The 25,782-nt window shown below is 37.9% G+C and overlaps 1 protein-coding gene across 4 annotated transcripts in view; it reads right to left on the bottom strand.

Annotated features, from left to right (window-relative positions):
• Window positions 1-1,210: 1,210 nt before the first annotated feature.
• The window catches only part of KIF16B (kinesin family member 16B), a 186,234-nt gene continuing 161,662 nt past the window's right edge, over window positions 1,211-25,782 (bottom strand). Inside the window, exon 27 of one of the 4 annotated variants that reach the window (XM_083369427.1) lies at window positions 1,211-1,370. In XM_083369427.1, coding sequence (XP_083225553.1) covers window positions 1,302-1,370 — 69 coding nt within the window. In that variant the 3' untranslated portion in view covers window positions 1,211-1,301. Of the gene's footprint in view, window positions 1,371-19,497; window positions 21,501-25,782 lie in introns of those variants that run through there. The other 3 variants (XM_083369426.1, XM_083369424.1, XM_083369428.1) reach the window with 3 other exon arrangements.

Genomic DNA, 25,782 nt, shown 5'->3' with positions numbered 1-25,782 from the left:
AACTAGTTTTCAACCAATGACCCATGTTCATGAACCACCTAACAGTAAGCATGAAAAGCCTGGGGCTGAGTTGGCAGGAGACTTCCAGCCCGGTGAGTTGACTAGTGAAAATGTGTGGAGGATTTGGTGGACCACCTACCAGATGTCATAAACCACCAGTTAAGAATGGCAGTAGGCATACCCTGTTTGGGCTGATAAAATCTGGACAATTGCTATGTAAAAACAAAGTGAGTGTGTAAAATTCCACCCTCTGCTGCCATCTAGCAGGTATCTGGAGAACTACAAATGATATGGTATACTTTGTGTCTGTAGTATTGCAAAGCTTACAATACTATATTTTGCAAAGATTCTAGAAGGTTGCCACACCTTTACTTATAACAGCTGTGGCTAAAGAGATGAAAGTATTAGCAAACATGTAAAGCAATGCCAAACGTTTCAATTATTAATACAATATAAGCCAGGGTAGATTCTCCAGGCCATACGGGAGTAATTTTCCTTTATGCCCATGACAATGCATAACATACCACAGATCAAAGGGCGTTTAAAAGATTTGGCTGAATGTAGAAACAGGGAAGGAATAGTCCAATTGGTCATTATAGCTAGCAAAGGAATATAACTTTGCTATTAACTTAGACTTCTAGCAAAATGATCAATTCTCAGTGTCTTACATGAGCCTAAATAACACAACAAAGGATTGCCTATAGTACCAGTTTTATTGTTTGTATTCTTAAAACTTGTTTGTATTTTTATATAGACTGAAGGAACAATATCGATGTATTTAATTAGAAAACAAACAAAATAAAAATAGTATTAGAAAAAAATGCAGTGTATGAACACCATCTCTTCCTTTAGACCAGACATGTCAAACACAAGGCCCGGGGGCCGGATCCGGCCCACGAAGTGGTTTCATGCGGCCTGCGAAGCCATCCTGGAAACAGTGAGGGAACGGGCCCCACTGCCTTGGCCCTGGCCCAGAGACCCTCCTTCTGCCAGAGACCCTCAGATCTGTCCCACTCCTGCCCAGGCCCCCATAGGCACCCTGGATGCCAACGATGTAGAGCTGGCCACGCCCACCCAGTAGGCCACACGCACTCTAGCCACACCCACCCAGCAGGCCACGCCTACCCAGGCCACACCCACCCGGCCCCTTGAGGGCAACTGCAATGCTGATGCGGCCCTCCATGAAATTGAGTTTGACACCCCTGCTTTAGACTATCTAAACATTAATTTATTGTCCTTCAGAACAGGGCAATACAGTAGTACAGCATGAAAGGCCTCAGCAAGCGACAGTACCTCAAAAACTAAGGAGGACTGCTTCTGCTTCTGGTTCTGGATGGCTTCTCTGCTAGACTGGGAAGTTGGGAAACATCCTAGAAGAAAACAACAGTAAATGACTCCCTTAATGCTGCCAAGAAAACTGCTGGATAAAGACCCGAGGGATTCTTTTTATGGCATGGAAGAAAATGCAGAGACACAATTTAATCAAGAATTCATCACTTTCAGATTACAGTTCTATAATGGCAGGCATGACTCCCATTGGTTCCAATTTGGTTTAATGTTTAGCAATAGAAAATTGCTATAAACAGGTAAGTATCTGGGATGGAGAACACCTGCTATGGAAATGCTGCCACAGCAGTTTGTGACACTGTCTAGAAATGATGATTCAATCCAGAACAGGGCTGAATCAAAGATTGTATCTCAGAAGTAAAGAGGTATGCCATTTCTAAACCCCTTCTGTGGGCACCCCTGTCTAGAATAATTTATTTATTTTACAGCTGCTCTGCATAAGCTATTTTTCAAATGTGAAGCAACTCTTTAGAACTCAGGATCTTTTGAATTTGAAATAGTTCAAATTTGCACATCAGTTCTAAAGTTCAGTAGCCCTTTCCAGCCATGATGATGTCCAGCCTTTCTGTTGTTAAATATTTGTAAATATCACAATGCTCTCTACATGGGGCTGCCCTTGAGGACCACTCGGAGGCTTCAACTTGTGCAGAATGCGGCCACGCGAGTTGTGATGGGGGTTTCCTGATACTCCCATGTAACACCTCTTCTCCGCAAGCTGCATTGGCTTCCAGTTGCCCTCTGGGTGAGATTCAAGGTGCTGGTGATGACCTATAAAGCCCTAAATGGCATGGGTCCGGATTACTTACAGGAACACCTGCTGCCCACGTCAACTTCCCTTCGTCCTGTGCGCTCCCACAGAGAGGGCCTCCTCAGGGTGCCGTCGGTCAGGGACTGCCAGCTGGCGGCCCCCAGGGGGAGAGCATTCTCTGTGGGCGCGCCAGCCCTTTGGAATCAATTGCCTGTTGAGCTCCAGATGGCTCCCGACCTTCGCTCTTTCCGCCGTGATCTGAAGACCTGGTTGTTTGAACAGGCCGGCCTGGACTAAGGGTTTGGGTTTATTTTTAACTATTTATTGTTAGGGCTAAATTAATTTAATTTTAATTTTAACTTTTGTACGTTGTATTTTATTGCCCTGTACACCGCCCTGAGTCCTTTCGGAGAAGGGCGGTATAGAAATTCAATTAATAATAATAATAATAATAATAATAATAATAATAATAATAATAATAATAATAATAATAATAATAAATTATCTCATATATCATGGACAATGTCAAGAGGTGCTGAATTGTACAGACATTAGAAGCCAAAATTACAAGATTACATAGGATTTACTTTGGCCGTGTCATGTGTGCAAATTCATTGGAGAAGTCACTGATGCTAAGAATGGTTAGTGGAACAAGAAGAAGGGGGAAGCAAAGAATATGCTGGCTTGATAACATCAAGCAAAGATGCAAAGATGAACATCCAACAAATGAAAAAAGCTGTGCTTGACAGGGTAGCATGGAGAACACTTGCCTACAATGTTGCCAAGAGTTGGACACGACTGAATGGCTAAAACAATAATAAAAGAGTATTTGTACAATATTTATGCTCAATGCAGAAGGGGAAAGACTTCAGCTGTAATTGTGTAAAAGCTTCATGTGTAGATGAGTTGAAAGACAGTAAAATATGCCATGTATGGTTTCATCTTGCATTCCTTTGGTTTTTTGGAAAAGACAAATTTAAATAATTGATAAGAGAGCAATTATACAAACCGAATGCATTTTTTTTAAAAAAAAATAGTCTTACTACATATCTTGTTATGACAATCAATTTACAAACGTAAATTAATGATAGGGCATAATTTTAAGGCTGGGAAAAGGAAGAAACAGGGTATCATTCATTGTCTTAGGATGACAGAATAAACAGTTTTGTCTTGTTCCTTACAGAGGCAAGCAACATTTCTCCCTTGAAAAATAGATCATCCATCATAGTGAAATTATAAAATTATATGTAATCAACCCTGACAATCAATGGGGTGCCAGATGCTGCAGCAGATTGCGCTCATATCTTATCCTCATGTCTTATTTTCATTGTCCACTTTGTTGTATTTAGCACAAAAAATTTATATACCCACTTCTTACCTGCTGCACAGAAATTGAACCTGCTGCTTTTTTTAAAAAAAATATGTTGCTGACTTTCCCTGTGAAATCTCCAGGAATATAGCGAAATTCTATTTGATTGATAGGATCATGAACAAGGAAGTCTAGTGGTAGAGATATGGAGTTTGAACCAGATTCTTTCTACTGAAATCTGCCATCACCCACAAACTCATTAGGTCTTAATTTGTTTATTTTAGTACTTCAGCTGGCTGACTTCCAAGAAGCAAGCATCCTCAGAGTCCAACTTGGCAAACTTTATTGCACATCAAATGCAATATGGATGCTTGCTTCCTGAAGCTTGCTTCTGATTGATCTATGTCTATGACGTGCATGTAGCTTCATTCGTTGTAAAGAAGAACGTCGTTCAATGTCCAACATTCTGTGAAGTGAGAGCACTTTGCTTTATTTTCTTTTTCACTCCCACACTATACAGGAGTCTCTGCATTTCTCTGACAGAAGCTGAAATATAGACATCTCTTTATTTTCTCTAGAGGAGAACCCTCTGAGACATCAAACGGTATTGCAACATGCATGCTTAGCTTCCTCCTTTCTCTGGCTTCAGACAAAGTGAATGTGTTGATATTAGCTTCCAACTGTTTAGCAGGGAAGTTGTCTGATAGCCAAATCATTATGTTAGCAGAGGGAGGCTAAATCCATCCCAGTCTGCTAAGTGATCAGTGCTGCCTATTGGGATGAACAAAAATGTTTACCCACCTAATAAATCTTCTCATAAGCTGGGACGCCCCAGAGCTCGGCAGCAGAATGATGGCAATTTGGCCTGCTGAGAAACTCATAGTTGCAAGAAGCTGTTAAATCTAAGGTGCCAGTTCTCCCTTGACCTCCTTGTCAGTGTTGATCTCAAGAGGCTGCCTGTCAGCTTGGATGAATAATGGATAGCAAACATTGCGCTCTTCCTCCACCACAAATCTTTTGCTCTTGTTGCCATGAATTGCTTGCATGCATACTTCTAATCAGTTAGACAGGAACATAGTGAGTGCATTCTTCTGCCTGCTGACTTTTTCAGGGTGGAAATTTTGCCCCCACCCCCCCAAACTTTCAAAACTAGAGTGTTGTCCAAATGAGCAACCTCAGCAACCTCACTTTCTGAAAGAATAATAGGCAGATAAGAGACTATTTGCAAAGTCAGCTTGTAGGGAACGAGAATTAAGAACATATGTGGAAGAACAGCTCTTACAGTGATGAACTCCATTAGGAAGTACATACAACCAAAAATTTAGAAAGCTTAATTCTTTTTCTTTCTCAAGGATCATATCAGATTCTATTTCGCTTGGAAAACCCTGAGCCCTGGTTCAGCAATGCTAGCATTTGTAATATACTTCCATAAAGTTATTTATTGACTGAACCAAAACATTAAATAACCAAACTCAATATTTCCTCTGAAGATCCTTTTCCTTCCTGCAGCAGAGAATATCCTATCAATCCCAACCTGTAATTAGGTTGCTTACTTTACTGTGAAAGGCATTTTCAACTTTCCCCACCTTCAATTTTACAGCCACCTCTTAGTAGTGCAAAAATATATTCAGTTATTAATTTTTAGGTTTTCCCATCCATTGTACAGAAAAGGTGTCAATAACAGGTTCTGGTAATGGTCTTTAAGTCCCTACATGGCATGGGTCCGGAGTACCTCAGGGACCACCTGCTGCCGGCGTCAACTTTCCTCCGCCCTGTGCGTTCCCACAGAGAGGGCCTCCTCAGGGTGCCCCCGGTCAGAGAATGTTGGCTGGTGGCCCCCAGGGGGAGGGCCTTCTCTGTGGGCGCTCTGGCTTAATGAAACCAGTTGCCGGTTGAGCTCCGGACGGCACTGGACCTTCACTCCTTCCGACGCGGTCTGAAGACCCATTTATTTGAACAAGCTGGCCTGGACTGATGGGGGAAGTTAGGGTTTTTTAATTGGGTTTTTATATTGTTACTGTTTTATCTGGGAGATTAATTAATTCTTTTTTAATTTTTGTATCTTTTATTTATATGTGCCCTGTTCACCGCCCTGAGTCCCTCGGGAGAAGGGCAGTATACAAATTTAATAAATACAGATACAAATACAAATACAACATTTGTAAAAGTACGTACTAGGTTTTTTTGTTCTGTTTTACGTAAGAAATAAATTATGTGCCATTAACAGTAGACAAACCAATCAAAATGTTATACTTGTAACTGTAACATGGAAAAGATGGATGCAGCAGTGAGATTTCCATGGAACGGGGTGGGGGGGGAAGCAGTTTTTCAGGTAAGTGATTTTTAGCATTTATTCAGGACCTTTTTCATCAAAAAGAAACAGAAAAGAAATATTGGAATTTGATCTAAGCAACTTCTACACCAGAGGGTTCTTTTTTCCTGGGTCTATTCCAGATGATATAGAATCGAGATGTAGAATCTCTTTCCATATGGTCAAGTCCAATTGTAAAATTTGACCTTATCATAATGCTGGCATGCTGCCCATGGGAATGAACAACAGAACCAATAACTTCTACCAACCAAAGCTACCTTAGCAGCTCTTTAGGGAAACATAATTTTGCTGTATTTGTTTCCTCTTTATGATAGGATTTCAAAACTGGAGAAGGAAGAAATTCCACACTCATGTCGATGTTTTCAAGTATTTGCTTTTTTATTTATGATTTGATTGATTGATTAAATTTATATGCCGCCCTTCTCCCTAAGGACTCAGGGCGGCTCACAACAATAAAAAATTAAGAAACACAAAGTACAAAAATTAAAAGAGAATTAAACAATAAATATGATAAATACATGACAATTTAACCTAATAAAAGCCTAATTTAAACCATAATCAGTCCAGACTCGCTTGTTGAAATAACCAGGTTTTCAGGTCACGGCGGAAGGACCAAAGGTCAGGGGCCGTCCGCAGCTTCGGAGGCAGTTCATTCAAGAGGGTCGGCGCGCCCACAGAGAAGGCTCTCCCCTTGGGGGTCGCCAGCCGGCATTGCCTGGCCGACGTACACCAAACAGTTCCAAATGTACAGTGATTGTGTGCCATCAAGTCAGTGTTAACTGCTAGTGACCACATAGATTTTCTGCATCATGATCTATCTTTAACTTGGTCTTTTAGGACTTCTAATGGAGCACTCATTGCCACTGTAGCTGGGCCCATCTACTTTACTTTTTACTTTCTTCAGATAATACCTGTATGTCCAAAATAGGATAGTTTAAGTTGCTCAGTGAATTGACTTGTCCATTGACTTTGCTTGTCCAAAGGTCGCAAAAGGTGATCATGTGATCCAGGACACTGCAACCTTCATAAATACATGCCAGTTGCCAAGTGTCCAAAGTTTGGTCACGTGATCATGGGGCTGCTGTAAATTTGAGTGGTCACTAAACAAATGGTTATAATTCGAGCACTATCTGTATTGTCTTTGTCATTGTCCATTGTCCACTGTCTCCAGCATCTTCCTGCACTATCTTCTAATATTGGTGCCAGTTTTATGCCTTGGGTGACTCTGCTGAGAATGTATACTCTTAGGAAATACTCTCAATATTCTTTGCTCACCCATCCCAGGAATACACCCACTATAATGAAGCAGCACAGCAGGACTTGTGGAGTAAGCTGGGTTAGATAAACCTGTATAACAAGCACCAATACTGTAACTTGTATATTAAATGTTAAAAGATAAAAACACCAGCATTTGGTATTGGCCATGCTTTCCCAGTAGGAAGTCCTCCAGAGGTGCTTCAAGAATTCTATCTCTGTTGAGCCAAAAATCCATAGTTTTCTTCAGGATTCGTTCTTTGTGAATCTTCCCTTTCTCCATTATCTACTTTAAAACCACATAAATCTAAAAAAGTAGATGCATCCCTTCTTCATTTACAGTGTCCATGCTTTTTTGACGCAGGAATGTATTTTTAAATGTTTTAATTATTCTCCTGAGGGGAAAAAAAGTTTTTAAATTTAAAATTGGTTACTTTCTACCTCTTCGATATGAAAATGCTTTTAATGCTTAAATGCCATTTTTCTGCATTTGAATTAATCAAAACAAGGTGGGAGGGAAGAAACAGCCCCAAATAAACTTAACGGATTATATAAACCAAGAATGTGCATGGATGCTTTTTTCCCCCTCTCAAACTGAGGCTTTTTCAGTGACCTGCAGTACAAAATGTAGGCGGAGTCATGAGGAAAAAATAATTTCAATTTCTTTTAACTGAAGTTTTAAATTACTTTATATCCAATACATCTTATTATGCTTTCTGTATTTTCCTCTTCAGGCACACTACAAATTTCAGTTTGATGGCTGGTTCCAATTAATGGCAAGTGAGGTTGTACACAGTACATCTCTGATATACAGTAAGATAAAAAAAACAAGAGATATTTCCTGACTCTGAGCGTTCATTCTCTGAATCTCCAGGGCTTTCTCTAACTTGTAATGGTGCCTTTGTGTGACGTTTGGAAGGCATAAACCCATATTAAATGACCTTTCCACAGTAAGACTTGTTCTGTTTCTTAGTTAGAAATGGAAAAACAAATCCCTCTGCTCTACATAGCTGAAATCACATTAAACTGGAGAGAAACTGCCAAATGCCAGAACTTAATCAGAAATACATTAGTAAAATGACTAGAAATTATACAAGAAGGGAGTCAAAAAAAAGATGAGGGGAACACAGAAAATCCCCAACTGCTGCTATAGGTAGAAGCCCCAAACATCAGAATGATTATTCTGAAAAGCAGAGATGAATTTGTTGTTGTTGTTAGTTGCGAAGTCGTGTCCGACCCATCGCGACCCCATGGACAATGTTCCTCCAGGCCTTCCTGTCCTCTACCATTTTCGGGAGTCCATTTAAGCTCACACCTACTGCTTCAGTGACTCCATCCAGCCATTCTCTGTCATCCCTTTCTTCTATTGCCCTCAATCTTTCCCAGCATTAGGCTCTTCTCCAGTGAGTCCTTCCTTCTCATTAGGTGGCCAAAGTATTTGAGTTTCAATTTCAGGTTCTGGCCTTCTAAAGAGCAGTCAGGTTGATCTCCTCTAGGACTGACCGGTTTGATCGCCTTGCAGCCCAAGGGACTCGCAGGAGTCTTCTCCAGCACCATAGTTCATAGGCCTCAATTCTTTGGCGCTCAGCCTTTCTTATGGTCCAGCTTTTGCAGCCATACAGAGATGAATTTAATGTTTCCTAGATGACTCAGAGAACAGAATCCATGCTAGGAAAATGGTTTCTCCCGAGTCCTTCAGAAGACATTCCTTCTCGTGGGAGCTGTCAAATAGTATCAGCCAATGATGGTTTTGCAAAATTGTTGGATTACACTGCCATTTACTCTGTAGGTTGGCCTCTTGCTTCAAATACCCTCCAAATTATCTTTCTTTATTCATAAGAATCACAACAATTCCTTTATTCCTCTATCATTTTGAAATGCTTCAAGGGTACTGTTAACAATAGCATTCAAATCTCGTAACATGGTATGACTATTCCATATTTCCTTTGTTAATGAATTGTCTAGTAAGAAAAAAAGCTGAAAGAAATGGTGTGGAAAACCTTGTGAATTAGATATTGAAGATTTAATTGTCTGGAGTTGACTATCATAAAATTCTACAAACATGCCTCTAGAAAATTGAAGCCTTGTGTTAAGATGACAGAATGGACGTTTTGATTAAAGGCAATTTGGCAGACATATAGTTTGAAATTTTTTTAAAAATTAATTGTGTTTGTGGATGTTTACGCTAGCTTTCTCTGAATTTTCAGATCCATCTTAGGTCAGAATGAACTGCTACTTTTACAATTGGATCAGAAGAGGATAGGATCAGCTTGTTTCATTGATCTGCAAACCAGTTTAAGAACTTCTGCTCTAGGTAGCAAAAGAAAAACAACAAATCACATAGTCTCACCAGAATACAGTTGGAACTTCTCTTGAGGGTATCGTTAACTATCACATTCTGGCTTCCTCACCCATTTTACTTTTACCAAAGAATGAAGAGGCCTGTCAGGTTCAGAGAAACCAATCTTGGAGGCATCAAAAGTCTTACATTGCCCTAAATGAAATAATTTTGGCATGGGATTCCTTATGGGACACCCCATAAATAATACAGTTTTAAAATATTATTCAGATAGAAAACCTAATCACATGGTGATTTTCCCAATGATTCAGAGCAATAATAAAAATTTATTTAACTTTGGGAGTGGAGTTAATTATATATATTTGTTAGGCTTATATAATGAGCTTTATATAATATATATATTGCTGTTCATCATAATTTCATGTTTCTTTTGGCATAAGAAATTTAGGACATTTTTTTTTAATTTAGCAAACTCATAGTGCAAGTTTTTTTTTAATGAACAACATTTTTAATGTAGTGGAGATTGATCCATGGATGGCATTAATCAGTCAAAATGTATTTACATACTATATGACATCACTGTCTTTTTAAATATATAACTTAAGCTTGATGCTTTAATATTAAAATGAGTATGTCATATAACTTTCTCAAACAAGAAAATAAACAGATGCTGAGTAAAACAGCATCAGTTATTACTTGTTAATGAGCAGTCCTTACATATAAACAAGCTACATACAGAAAGACCATTAAGGACGGTTTGGTGATCTGTACAGCTTCAGCATTTGGCTGCAAGACAACTTCTGTGATAACTTCATTTTCTCCCTACATTTTAAGTAATATAAAGATGCAATATAAATGTCATGAATTAATAAAGAACATCACAGGCGACAAAGAAAAACTGACTATAAGAATGTAAGAGCTCTGCAGGATTTTAAAAACAAAAAAACTTTTGTTAAATCTTGAAATGCGCTAAAAATACCGGTACATTATTCTAATTTCATGACAAGCAATCATTCTCTGACCTAATGGGAGAAAAATCTAGTTTTGCCTTTAGAGTCTTAATTTGTCTTGTCTTAATTTGAAGACAAGCTACAGTCTATGTAATAGGATAGGAAGTGGGAGAGGATTTCATACTGTTCTCTCCATTGTCACAGGAACGAACTACTGTTAAATTTTTAATTCTTTAATTTAAAGTGTTGATTTCTGAGCACGAAAATGTATTAGAAGTGTATGGGGAGAGAATCTCCAATGAAGTGGAGCTTCTAATTCTAGCAAAAGTGATAGATGCTGTAATTACTCCAAGTTACAAAGGGGGAGGGAATGTATGTGCTTAGACTACTGTTAATAATGTTCCCGTACTTAAATTATGATTAGAATTGCATATACTCTTTATTCTCTCTTTGTATATCTGTGGTAAAAAGTGCTGGATAAAATAATAATTTACCTTGGGTATTGCAATCTTTATGCAAAAAGGCTAGAATTATCACCAGGAAAATGGCTGTCTCCTGGAGACAAATTCACAGTTATATAAATGGTAATTTGTGTCATAGACTTCAGTAAATTGAATCCTAATTTAGTATATTCAGTCTGATGCAGAAGTTGAATTGAAAAGTGGTAAATGGATTTTACGGAATCACTTGCTTTTGAAAACCTGCAGGCTGACTTCAATGATTTCTGCAAATATTGTAATGAAAATGAAAATTGGCTACAGTGATTTGGGGTAAATCTCTTTCTCAAAATATTTAATGGGCCCATAATAAACTGGATCTGTCCCTTCTGGTATTGAGCTTGTGATTCTGCAGTCCATGAAAGGCTTTTTCTGAACTCAGAACAGATCTCAAGGAGTTCCATAGGCTGTGATACTCTAATATTGATGTTTCAAATTTAGAGGGGGCAAAAAGGAAGACAGTTGGAAGTGAACGGGGGGGGGGGGGGAATTGGATCTACACAAAATTCATACCTAAACTAGCAGCAAAGAACCCCAATCCTAGCAAACCAGCCCTACCATAGGAGGAGAAAAAATCTAGGAGAGCCATAGGTCCTGTTCTTTGAGGCATGGCTTCCAGACTGCTTGGTAGTGAGATGGGGGAAAGCCTTCTCCATGGTACTGCCAGTCCTGTAGCAATAACTTTCGTTCTATAGAACACCAGGACTTTACACGAACGTATTATGGGCACACTTTAAAAAAACATATTATTTTTATTTAAATTTTAAATAAAAGGCTTGTCTATGCAATCATTGCCATGTAAACAAAAACCTCCTCACAACTCTGATCTATCATAATGAAAAGTAAGGAATTTCTTAAAGTGAAATAAGACAAGCTAAAAAGACACATTGGTTAGCTTAACCAGAATAATAAAGACATATGGACCACAATTATCTTTGACAATCCAGGGAAGCGATAATTGATTAAAAATTAACAGCAACTGTACAGTGGAAAGTTAATGATATGAGTAAAGGCTTACGTTCTTGACACCAATAGATGGGGGGCTCTAGAAATATCCATTTGACAGAACAACAACAATGTGGGTCTCCAAATAATGTTCTGTTCTAACTTCTGCTAGAACCAACATAGTCAATTATGAATGATAGCTGAAGGTCGAATCCAGGAACAGGGCCATATGTTTCTCCCCTCCACAGGGAGATATTTTACTTCCAAGATTGATTGGAGGTCTTGGGAAACAATAGTTACAGTTACCGAAGTTGTAAAATAAGGAGATAAAGAATTTATAGGCTGTTTGGAACCAGAGAAGTATACATTCTGTTGTTCCAAAATAATATAACTATACAAAACAATGCATGAGACAAGGCCGAGGCAACCACAATGTTAACAATTTTTATGTTTTCTTGATATATTCAGGCAGTCGGCAAGAGTTTACAGTGCTCGAATGAAAGCATATTAATGGCCAGAGATTTACATATAAATACATGATGTCACCTATTCAACACCATCATTTACTGGGATTTTGGAGACAGAATTATGGATGTAGCTACATCTACAGTCAATAAGTATGCACATCCATGTTACACTTTGTTTTGCAATATGTTAGCATATATTTATGGATTGCTGAAATACGAACAAGAAATCTGATGAACGGTTGGGGGAATTGTTTGCAAGTAGTGCTTAGCTGAAGTTTTTTTTTTTTTACAAAATAAACCCAGAACAGTGTTGAAGTTGATGGAGGAATGTGCAGACAGGAACCCAAGGGACAGAATGAAGTTTGCATTATTTGGGAGTTTCTAAAAAAGAACCTATTAGGAACATGTTTTAATAAAAATGGGGTGGGAAAGGAAGCAGGTTTTATCGTTGCTACTGCTGTTACAGGATGTGATGATTTCATTAAACATTTAAAGAGCAGATCATGCAGATATGAAGTGTAATTGTAGGAATCCAAGGTGATAATAAGTTCATGGGGAAGTGAGTTATTTTAACTGATTTTGCAAGATTAAATAAAACCACAGAGGATTTAGACACAGTCTTTGAGAAATACTTAACTGCATGTTAATTTGTTTCCGAAATGTTCCCGATCTGCTTTTCCAAATTTTGATTGTCATTAGGACTCTTAAAAATTAAACATTTATTTCCTTTGCTACATTCTCGCTAATTAAATTATCAGTCATTTTATGCATTCGATTCTGCAACTCTCCTCCTCAGTTCAATAATCTTGTTATTTCAACTCTAAATTTCTCCTCAAATCTTTCACTTGTACTTCTTTAGAAGTTTCAAATTCTTATTTACTTCATTCTGTCTTCGTATTTCCTCTAAACCTCAATTTAATCCTCTATATAATTAGTTTTTAACTAGAACTTAAAATGTGTAGTACATAGCATATTAGGTAAGTATTCTAGTGTCTGCTAAAAAACCCCCAAACTTCACAACTTCCACTTCATTTCATTCAGTTGTTTCCTGTATTAAAACTACTAATACAATAATAAACATATCACATCTTAATTATACACATCTTGTACTACCAAATCTGTTTAGTCTTTCTTAGAATATATTAGTTTGGTGTAACGGTTAATGCATTGCCCCAAAAACTAGGAAACTTTGAGTACTTGTCCATCCTTGGGCATGAAAGCTGGGGAGGAGGTAACTTCATGCCAGTCATTTTCTCTCAGCCCAACCCATCTCACAGGTTTGTTATTGTGGGGAAAATAGGAGAAAGGAGTATTAAGTATGTTCGCCACCTTGAATTACTTCTAAATAATAAAGATGGGATAAAAATCTAATAAATATGTAAATAGATTTATTGAAATAGCTAGAAATATCTGGGCACATTAATTTCAGAGGGTCTTTTTAATATACAATTAATTTTATATTCAATCCATTCTATTTCTACAGTACTGATGATTATGAGATACCTTATTAAGCATTTATCCTACCTGGCCCAAGATGGTATAATAACAAGTACAGTCCATGCAATTTAACCCTACAGTGATCTAAATCTGTGACTTAAATCTATTTTGCAATGGCTTCAAAGAGAAAAGATCCTTGATACATTATTCCTTGAGTTGTCAAAGGTAAGAAATAAATGAAGCATCTTATTAAAACTCAGAATGTATTCCTTTTTTAGTTGGACTTTGGCATGGCTGAAAAAAACATGACCTGCATACATCATGGGCTAAAACTGTAGAGGAAATCAGTGATTAGATCAGTAATTAGTTTTATTTATGAGAATGTATATATACTACCATAGGGACGCGGTGGCTCAGTGGGTTAGGATGCTGAACTTGTCGATCAGAAGGTTGGCAGTTTGGTGGGTCCAATCCCGAGTGCGTAAGAGTGAGCGCCTGTTACTCGTCCCAGCTTCTGCCAACCTAGCAGTTCGAAAGCACGTAAAAATGCAAGTAGAAAAATAGGAACCACTACGGTGGGAAGGTAACAGCATTCCGTGCGCCTTTGGCATCTAGTCATGCCGGCCACATGACCACGGAGACGTCCTCGGACAAACGCTGGCTCTTTGGCTTTGAAATGGAGATGAGCACCGGCCCCTAGAGTTGGAAACGACTAGCACGCATGTGCGGGGGAACCTTTACCTTTATACACTACCATTCAAAGTTAGACTTTATTAGGGAAGCTTATAACATACTAACATTACATAAAATTTTAACGCAATTAAAATTTGCAGTCAAATGCAGTTATTAAATCACAAAATAGTAGAAGCAACAAAGATTAAAGCTTTCTAGGAAATGGTATTCCTTATCCTTGCAAAATAAGGAATCTCATCAGGAAGTGGTGCTGGGCTTCCAAACCTTATCTGGATGAAAGACTAGCTAAATAATCCTGTTATTTAATTTCTGTATTAAGAGTTTTGTACAGGCCCTCACTAGAACTAACTTTCATCTTCCATTTCTAGCTCAAAACGCAATATTCGCATTATATGCTAAAAATGCTGTTTTCCTGCATGCATCCCACCTGGAGCTATAATGAAGCTCCCACATTGAGAAGTGAGGGAGAAAAAAAAAAGGGGGGGGGAAGCACAGTCTTGTATTTTGTTTGGTATAAGATGGAGCCGAGAGAAACTTTCAAAATGCTTTTATTCTACCCTACAGCAACAAAGAGAATCCCTGCTGTACCTGCTTCTTGACCTTGTTTATCTGAAACGATAAAGGTAAAGGTAAAGGTTCCCCCGCACATGCGTGCTAGTCGTTTCCGACTCTCGGGGCCGGTGCTCATCTCCGTTTCAAAGCCGAAGAGCCAGCGCTTGTCTGAGGACGTCTCCGTGGTCATGTGGCTGGCATGACTAGATGCCAAAGGCGCATGGAACGCTGTTACCTTCCCACCGTGGTGGTCCCTATTTTTCTACTTGCATTTTTACGTGCTTTCGAACTGCTAGGTTGGCAGAAGCTGGGACGAGTAACAGGCGCTCACTCTGTTACGCGGCACTCGGGATTCGACCCGCCAAACTGCCCACCTTCTGATCGACAAGCTCAGCGTCCTAACCCGCTGAGCCACCACGTCCCTTCTTCTGAAACGATAAGGAGCCTTTTTATCCGGTTGAATTAGGGATGATAGTACAGAGATTTCAGCATTTAAAGTGGAGATTTGGTATTGAGGACATAGAAATTAATGACAAAAATTTAAAGATAACAAGCAATTAAAGAAAAAAAAATGTGTGTGCACTTGTGTAAGCATTCGTATGCATATGCTGTAAACTTCAATACATGGCAAAGATATTCAAACAATGATACAGGAAATATATACAAAATCTGCTGGAATACTGAGTATTAAGAGATTTGCAAAAGAAAACATTGGAATGTTATTATCAGGGATGCCAAGGTACAAAATTTAAGTATGAAAATACAAGATCACCCAACTATACTCATTAAGCCTTTGATTCAAATTCTGTGCAGAAAGAAAGCAAAATTGGGCAAAATTTATTTTATGTAATGTTGGGATATAGCTGGTTGTGAACATCTGGGAAAAAAATCTATGGATTGTAGCAGGTATCATAGCAGAAGATTAGACAGAAAGCAAATAAAATAAGATTTATGTCTCATCTGCAGGTTTAGCTTTCCGTATTTCATATACTGCATGGCATTAATAGCAGCATTATGCCAGTTTGGTTGATCACTGATGCCAGTGATTGAGGCATCAGGCTAGAAACCAGGAGAGTGAGTTTTAAACCCATTTTAGCTACAAAGCCAGCTGGGTGACCTTGAGCCAGTCACTCTCTCTCTCAGCCCTAGGGAGAATAAAAATAACAAACCACTTCTCAAATCATATATATATATATATATATGTGTGTGTGTGTGTGTGTGTGTGTGTGTGTGTGTGTGTGTGTGTGTGCAGGGACTTCTCCAGATAAGGAGAAATAGAACAATTATGGCAAAGGAATGCCAATACCAATACTAATAGCAATAGCATTTATGTACTGCTTCATAGTGCTCCCTAAGCTGTTTACAGAGTCAGCAAACTGCCTGCAACAATCTGGGTCCTCATTTCACCGACCTCGGAAGGATGGAAGGCTGAGTCAACCTTAAGCCAGTGAGACTCAAACTGCCAAACTGCTGGCAGCCGGCAGTTCACAGAAGTAGCCTGCAATACTGCATTCTAACCACTGCACCATCAGAGCTCTTAGGTACCTTGAGTGAAATTCCGAAACATCTGGAGCACTACTTGAACACCACTGGCATTGACAAACTCACCATCAGTCAATTACAAAATGCAGCTTTATTTGGAACTTACATCCTGAGACAACACCTTTAATACCATCAAACACCGTCTGCCTGTTCCAAGTCCTTGGGAACTAATAGTGGATAAAAATGGCAAATCCAATCTAAACTTCTGGTTGATTGGGCAACCAACAAAAATAATAATAGTGTTCCAAAAACAGGTTCTCAAATCTTATAGCAGAAAAAAACCCATCCAAATCTACAACTTCTTTACAAAGCAGAATATAATTAAGAGACAAGATTCAGCCTTTGGCTTGGAGTAAGTTCTATGCAACAGCAATTTCAAAAATTATAGAGGAAATGCTAATCAGAAAGTAATAGGAATTACAGGCCATTCCCTTGCTCTGTTGAACAGTTGGCAGTTGATCAGATGCAGACTTTCATCAGTGTAAATGGAAAAATTAAAATTAAGGCACCTGAGTAAAATGAATTAGGATCAAAAGCAATTGCAAATTATCCAGTGTTGTAGGCACTGTTAGATACAAAACCAAACCAAACCAAACCAAACCAAACCAAACCAAACCAAACCAAAGGTAGTCCTTGACTTAGAACAATTCATTTAGCAACTGTTAAAAGTTACAATAGGACTGACTTATGACTGTTTTTCAAACTTACAACTGTTCCAGCATCCTCCAGGATCATGTGATCGAAATTCAGATATTTTTGGCAACTGTCTCATATTTATGATGGTTGCAGTGTCTCGAAGTCATATGTTCACCTTTTGTGACCTTCTGAGAAGCAAGTCAACGGGGAAGCCAGATTCATTTAACAACCATATTACTAACTTAACAACTGCACTGATTCATTTAATAACTGTGGCAAGAAAGGTCGTAAAATGATGCAAAAATCACTTAGCAACTATTGCACCTGAGCTCAAATGGGGTCATAGTTTATAGTTTATTAAATTTTTATACCGCCCTTCTCCCGAAGGACTCAGGGCGGTGAACAGGGCATGTAATAAAACTACAAAAATACAAAAGTTAAAAAAGAATTAAATTATTGCCCAATAAAACAGTAAAAATATACAAATATTAAAACCCTAGTTAACTCCCCATCAGGCCAGGCCAGCTTGTTCAAACAAATGGGTCTTTAACCCGCGCCGGAAGGAGCGGAGATCCGGTGCCATCCGGAGCTCAACTGGCAGTTGATTCCACAGAGCCGGGGCGCCCACAGAGAAGGCCCTCCCCTTGGGGGCCACCAGCCGGCATTCTCTGACCGGAGGCACCCTGAGGAGGCCCTCTCTGTGGGAACGCACAGGGTCATAAGTTAAGGAATTCGTATCAAACAGTATAGATGTACCAAAATATAGAAACTTAAGAGACTAGGAAAAACTGGAAAGGTAGAAGTTTGGTGAAATGTAAATGTAATAAATTAAATAAATAAATAGAAGTCATAGCAAAAGCTCTGCAAAGTAATAAGTCTGAAGATTCTTTGCATGTGAATTACAAGTGAGACCGCTGGAGGATAATATTTTTAGCAAATATCAGCAAATTTCTTTGGGGAAAAAATGAAGGTGTTTATGAAGTGAAGAAAGTTATGAGGTTATAAGAAACAAAAAGAAAAGCATCAGCAGCATAGATCCAGTACAATTTCATAGACAGTGCTTTTTATTGTTTCAAATAAAGCTGTGAAAATAGCTTTTTTCTTCTGCTTTGTTAATACAAATGTTAATTAAAATGTTCAAAAGTTTATAGCTGAAGCTTTTAAAAATATACAGAATTTACTCTTTCAAATAGTTTAATACACATTTTATAACCACATTCTCAGCGAGGCTCCAACCTTAAGACATTAGTTGCATTGGAAAATTACAAAAGCTCAATTTACCATGGAAAAAATGGCTACATGTGTATAAAAAAGCTCATTTTTGTTTTCTGGAAAGCATCACTTCCACACCAACATTCTTCTTCTAGCAGAAGTGGCTCTGGGACTCTCAACTGGAGCAAGTGTCACTCAGTAAGTAAATCCAGTAAAACGTACATCTTTTAAAATAATATGCTTGTATTTGCATGCACTTATATCCCATTATTATGAAGTAGCTTCATGACAGTGACCACCAGCCATTAGTACCTAGAATTAGTTGCCAAGCAGAACTTTTGAAAATATTAATAGAATTACAGCAGATGCCAGAATGTAACATTTATAAATAGATCAGAAATCTATATTCCTATTCTTATTTAATCAATTGTAAGTCGGGTTTCTTATCTATCGTGCAAGTGGATTTACACTGGAGAGGCCCAGCTGAATTTATGTGGTGGTATGCTGTCAAACGTGCCAAGACGGTGACCGGAGTTTTGTGATACAAATCCCACCCCTTTTTAAGTATTGGTGCAATACTGATGCACCTACCACAGAGATATGGATGCCTAGACAAACGGGACGAGGATATAATTGCCACTGTAGATGTCTTTCTGTGTTTATTCATTTATATTCTTTTTTAGAAAAGAGTACTGGATTTTTTTTTCAAGGACATTTTTGTACAATTACAACTAACTGTTGAGAAAGATGGCTTACCTTTCCAAGTGTTCAGTTTTATCATTGGGTACTCATGTTAACCTTAGTTACTGATATAAGGAACTTTGAATGTTGATAAATGAAAGATACAGTATGTTATCTGACCCCACTGAAATCTTGATAAGTATTGAGATCCCTGTTTCTGTGGGCATCAGCTTTAAAATGTGCACTTAATGTTGCAAGATGTATATAACGTTATGTCACACATATAATTTTGATCCACTTACCCATGAAAAGCTTACATTACAAGATAATACCAGTTAATATGTCATGTACATTTCTCATAAGCTCTCCCCCTTCCCAATTTGTCTGTCTCACAATATTATCATCTCAGATCTGTCCAATTCAGAAGATATTTTAAAAGGTTTGTAGAATTAAGGAGTGGGATTGTGTGATAGGATTTAAAGTGTATTTATAGTTGGTTAGCATATTTTAGCTTAAGTTTGTTAGAGGCAATACCCTGTATTCAGCTCTGGGAAGTCGGGGGGGGGAGGGAGGGGAAGTGGGGGGGAGAGGAGGGAAGGAGTTTATGCTTAAAATGTACTGTAAAACTTTTCAATTAAAAAAAAAGGAGTGGGATTGACTCTGGAAGGGGAATTTCTTACACACATTTTTAGTGAGTTAATTAGACAACTTGTGCCCGGTTGGGTCACTTCCTTATCTAAACAGAGAAACAGAATGACCATGAGTGGGCAAAATGCAGTGGAAGCAAGAGTGACTTCTGACCTAGGTTGGGAAGTGTGCCTGGAGATGCACAACAAGTACAGTTCTGTACAGCTTGGTAGAGTTGTGGAGGTGGTGGTCAAGAAGAATGAATGGGGGTCCCAGGGGTGTGTAAGAGGTGCTATGCTGGTTGAGGATAGCATGTGGGATGGTGGTTTGAGTTAGGAAGGATGCCTGGGAGTGCTCAAGAGGTGCCTGGGAGTAATCAGGAGTATGCAAGGATGTCAGGGAGTGCTCGGGAGTGTGTAGGTCAAGGATGGTACACGGGATAGTGGTGACGTGAATCAGGAAGGGTTTCACAGAGGTGCTACGTGGGCTGAGGAAGGCACATGGTAGGAGTGCTGGCTGGGGAGAATGGATGGAGTGGTGCCTCCTGGAAGTGTGGAGAAGTGCCCCCAAAGCTGTTGAACGCAATATCTTCATCATATACAAAAATTAATAATTATTCTGTTATAATACAGTGGCTTTGCCTTAAGAGAAGTCATCCTGTTGACTCACTCAGATCAGCTTTTAAAACACGGCATTTTTGAAACCTCTTTGAAGAGAAATCCTATGATTACTGTTTATACATCTCTGGAATAAATGTCCATTAACATAAAGCAGAAAAATAATTAATACAATCAAGATTAACTTCTCCGGAATATAAAACCTAGAGGCTTGTTGCTTAACACCTACAATTCATTAACCTCTGCTCTGTACTCCATGAAAGTGTTCTCCAATGGGTATAACAGTCCTCAAAACAAGTTAGAATCAAAATGATTTGCTTTTCTCAGTCTTTTATTATTGTCGCTATTGTACATCACAGCATTTTTCAATTTATATTTCTGCAAAATGAATGAAGCTGCCTTTCTAAATGTCCTATCTTAAATAAGTCCTGAGTACTTTTAAAGCACTTTAAAATGTAATTCATATTTTGCAACAAAGAATCAGCTAATGAGAAATGGTTACACATTTATGGGGGAAATTGTTTTCGAAAATCATAACACCCACTTGCCTTTTGTAAAGGTGCAGCCAGGAACTTATTGGAAACATAACACATAGTAACAGTCTATATAATCAAAAAAGGTGAAAAGAAGCTTAATCTCATTTACTTCAATTGTTCAGCAAATGATTCTGTTTAGCTTGGTGCGGAAGACTTCAGGATTTTAAGTCTGTGCGTATATATTTTGTCAATGTTCAAATTTCCACTAATATACCAAAGATGAAAGTAGTATGATCAAAAAGATAACGTGCAATTCACAGTACCAGTCCATTAACCTAATACAAAAAATATGGAATAATTTGTTTACTCCAAGAAACCTACTTCAGGAAAAAGTTGCTTGCTAAGAACAGAGTCAAGTAGAAAAAGAAAGCTACAACAAAGGGTCTGAGAACATGTATAAGGAACGTTAGCTGCTGAGGGGATCCAAAGAGCCTCAGAAGTTTTCATCAGCTATTTCTTCAACCAACATGTAGTAGCAAAACTGTTTTCATTTCCTCTGGCAGAAAACGAGCTACGTTTTACATGGAAAAGGTTGATTTGACAAGTAATATTTGTGCAAGTTATCCAGCTTTTCCTCACCTTTTTTATTTTGTGAGATTGGGCAGCACACCGAAAGACAGGTGAATTTATTTTTCCAATAGGAAGTGAGGTTCCCAATCATTAACCGGTGCCATAGCTGCTGTAGTCAAATACACCTTTCTTAAAGAATGAAGAGAATTCACAAATGTCATGTTTGGACAGGATCAAGCCCTCTTTATTTACATATAGTGGAGAGGACGGAGAATTAAGCATTGCATCAAAGAAGTCTCTGAGGTATTTCTGGAAAAGAAAAGTAAACCAGGACAACAGTTATATTAGTGTGACATAATTAAAAGCACACACATTACATAACATTGTTTTTATTTGAAACACTAGAAAATAAAGACAGAAATGAAACACCTTTCCATGTGAATTGGCTGCAAAATCTAGACAACTTAAGACTTAAAAACTAGTATGCAGTGAGCCTTCGATGAAGTCTACAAGTTTTTTCCCCCTTCAAAAATGCAGAGCAAGACCTCCTGCTTCTGAACGTGAGTGAAATCTGAAATGCAGTTTGTGATAAGAAGTGAATTCCTATAACTATGAGGTCAACAATTCAAAGAAACACAATTGGTGTGGCCTCTTTGATTTTGTCTAAAAACCAACGCTATATAGCACCTTGGATTCTGTCTCTCAAGAGCGCTTGGGAGTGTGCAGGAGCATGGATACTACTGTTGTATGATCTCAGGAAGACACATATGTGTCTTGGATTGGAGTGGGGCAATTTCCTGTGGCTGACTTGCCCCGGCTGACAACTTGCTGTGGCTGACTTGCCATAGGATAACCCAAGAGAGGGACAAGTAGAATTGTAGCTCTCCAACCTCAAGGACTTTGAACTTGAGAAGATTCAAACCTAAAGCAAGACAAAGCCCACTGCAATTCACTTGTTCCTCTCTTAAGTTATCCTGCGTGGAATTGTCCTGTGATGAATTGGCCTGGGTGGGTCGGCTGCAGCGAGTTCTCCTAGATCCCACCATGAATAGATACTATGCAGATATTCTCTGCAGTCAGAATTTTGGGGGTGGGTTCTGAAGCACTCCACAGTCCTACCTAATAGTCTTTGAATATCATTACATGTCAGCGTACACTAGAACATCTTGGCAAATAAAGGGCAAATTATACATAATGCGAAGAGTTTACAATAAAGGTCCAGCTATCATTGAAAAAAAATTAGGCTAGTCCTAGTCCTTGTTGGTCTTCCAGAAGCTATGAACAATTTGGTTTTTCTGGAGGGCATTTGGGGAGAAAGTGGACATCACCATGCTGATGGCATTACTGTGTCTTTGACTGATTATTTTGATTTTATGCTTTTCATTAAGTTTGTTTTTTATGTTGTAAGCTGCCAAGAGTTGTTTTGGGACTCTTGGGTGGGTGGGAAGGGTAATAAAAATGAAATAAAACACACAAAAAATGAAAGAACAACCCAACAAAAAACCTATGGGAACACATAAAGTATATCAGCTCTGTTATGTTAGCTGTTAAATCTTCACTAAGAGGAAACAAGATACAGTGTTGGTCAAATTATTAGGAAAATTGTGTAGTGGAAAACTGATGCTTCTGTCTCCCATTACTGTGCTCTTTTTGCTCTCCCCTCAGGACTTTTAACAAATCATAAAAATATATATTTTTAAAAACAAAAGCAGGTTAGATCACAATTCATAAACCACAAAGATAAATTACTTTCTATAGTAAAATGTATGTAATTCTTCCTGATTTGTTTTCTGAAAGTCATCTGAAATTCAAGAGCATCAACTTAAGTAACTTGAGTTTCATATGGAATGTTTTAAAAATATTTTGTATGTGACTAAAGCAAAAATTTTGTATATTCATCCAACAAATTTAACTATCAACACAGACATATAATTTCATATTTAGAATGGTAAGTTACAGGGTTTTTTAAAAAAGAATATTTTTATTGTATATTCTATAAAGATACACATATAATCTAAATTAATTTAACTTGCTAGTAAAATTTTATTTGTTAAATTGGTTACGTCACCCATATGAACTATTAGAATTTTGTTAAAATATGATAAATTACTTAACTGTATTATTTCTAGTCTATAAAGATTTAATGCTGAGGCAAAATAAGACAATGAATATAACGCTGCTGCCAAATATCTCTAAAAATTATAAATTAAAAAAATGAATTTCAGAGGCATTTAAAAAAGAATTTAATATGCTTTTTCATTTCCATTTAGGGCCAAAATTAAATTTCTGTGGCATATGCAAACATATGCATATGTTTTGAAAAGTATTTTAAGTATTTCAAATGTTAATGATTCAATAATTTTCTCAATAGGTTTATACAGTAAGTGCTATATTTATTAAACATTAAATAATATTTGCATAAATTTGCAAACATATCTGTTTAATCTAGATAATTACTTCTCAACAACATCAGATACTATTCAACTAAAACAGTATGTAAGGCTTTATGATCATAAAGAAATATGAATTTATAGATGTATAAACATTTAAAAGTTGCATTTAAAGGAATCCTTCAATTACTAGGAAATTTACTTGTACTTTTACCTGTAGTTTCTAGGATGCTGGAAAATTAAGCAGAGTCTAAAAAAATTCCAAGATCCACAGCAGATGCATATCAAAACTTTTCCTGAATGTCACATATTTATTGACTGTCAGAAATCTGTTTTTCTATCACCATAAATACTTATATGATATTCTTTTCTTGATATCACTACTATATTATAGGTAGCTTTATGCATTACAGAAACCTGTTTTTATTGCTTTTACTTTAATATCTTAAGACAGGCTTGCATATCATCCTTGTGATACATATACAAATCGTAAATACAAGAGTCAGATCACACATCTTACTATTTGAAGGTGCTACATACCCCCTGAAGTTGTACAGAAGCATCTTGTGTATCACTGGATGCTTATTATAGCTTCTGTAACTATCTTATACAATAAGAAATCAGTTAAGACAAATAACCACCCACGTCCCCACTGGAAATCTCAGTTTTAATCTGGTAACAAATAAGAACGTTAGGGCCACAAGAAACAATTGTCAAACTTAGTCAAAACCCTTAGTAAAAACATTATGATATCTAAGTGCAATTAATGAAAGTATTGGGTACTGTCCAAACACATGACACAATGAAACATTTTTTTGGTACTAAAAGATTTATGACACAATCAAATTAAAAGTTTTATTATGACCTTTGGGGTAGAGAATATGACAATAAACGTACATAAAACTGTAATTATTATATTATGATATACAAAAACCTCTAATTTCTTGGAATTTGCTTGATATCGCCTATGATAATACAAATTAAAAACTATTTCCGCTGTCCTCCATAGATTTTATTTTCTGTAAGTGTTAAGTAAAGCAAATTTAAACAAATTTTAGATTTCTTAGATATTTTGTACTTATTGTGATTACTGAAATCTGGGTATACTTCAACCAAAGTTAGGATTAGAGACATACATTTAGGTCAGGTATGAGTCTAATGACTTAATTTTATTCTATGTAACAGAAATCATGGGACCATCACTTTTCATTTCAGCCAAAAGATGCTGTTGCCATTTAAAAAATAATTTTAAAAAGTGAAACAGCTGTCTGAAATGTTTGTTGGGCTGCAACAGAAAATGAATAGAACTGGGATAAAACCATTGTCCATAACTAAATTGCTAAGAGTTTACTGTTCTCAGGTTATATTTATTTATTTATTAATTTAATTTGTATACTGCCCTTCTCCCGAAGGACTCAGGGCGGTGAACAGGGCAATACATAATAAAAACAGGATACAAAAATTAAAAAGTAATTAAACAGCAATGCCCGTAAATAAATTAATACACATTAAAAGTTAAGACCGATTTATAAAACCCAACCCCATCCCATCAGGCCAGGCCGGACTGTTCAAAAAGGAAGGTTTTGAGATCGCGCCGGAAGGAGCGAAGGTCGGGGGCCGTCCGGAGCTCAACCGGCAAGCGGTTCCATAGGTCTGGCGCGCCCACAGAGAACGCTCTCCCCCTGGGGGCCACCAATCGACATTCTTTGATCGGAGGCACCCTGAGGAGGCCCTCTCTGTGGGAGCGCACTGGACGGAGGGAAGTTGACGCCGGCCACAGGTGTTGCCGTAGGTAATCCGGACCCATGCCATGTAGGGCTTTGTAAGTCATCACTAACACCTTGAACCTCACCCGGAGGGCAACCGGCAGCCAATGCAGCTCGCGGAGCAAAGGTGTAACATGGGAGTATCGGGAAACCCCCAGCACAACTCGCCTGGCTGCATTCTGCACCAGTTGGAGTCTCCGAGTGGACTTCAAGGGCAGTCCCATGTAGAGAGCATTACAGTAGTCTAGACGAGAAGTCACGAGCGCATGAGTGACTGTACGCAAGGCAAAAATAGCAAAAATATTATATTATTTAATTTTTCTGCATCATTTATTACCAAGAGTTTTCCAATGAAACTCTGCTGGTATGAACATTATACTGAATGTCATCAATCAAATTAACTGTCCCAGCTAGTCAAGTTCAACCTGCAATAAT

Source organism: Vipera ursinii (assembly GCF_947247035.1).
Source record: "Vipera ursinii genome assembly, chromosome: 1".
Taxonomy (NCBI): domain Eukaryota; kingdom Metazoa; phylum Chordata; class Lepidosauria; order Squamata; family Viperidae; genus Vipera; species Vipera ursinii.
This window is presented reverse-complemented; position numbering and strand designations above follow the sequence as displayed.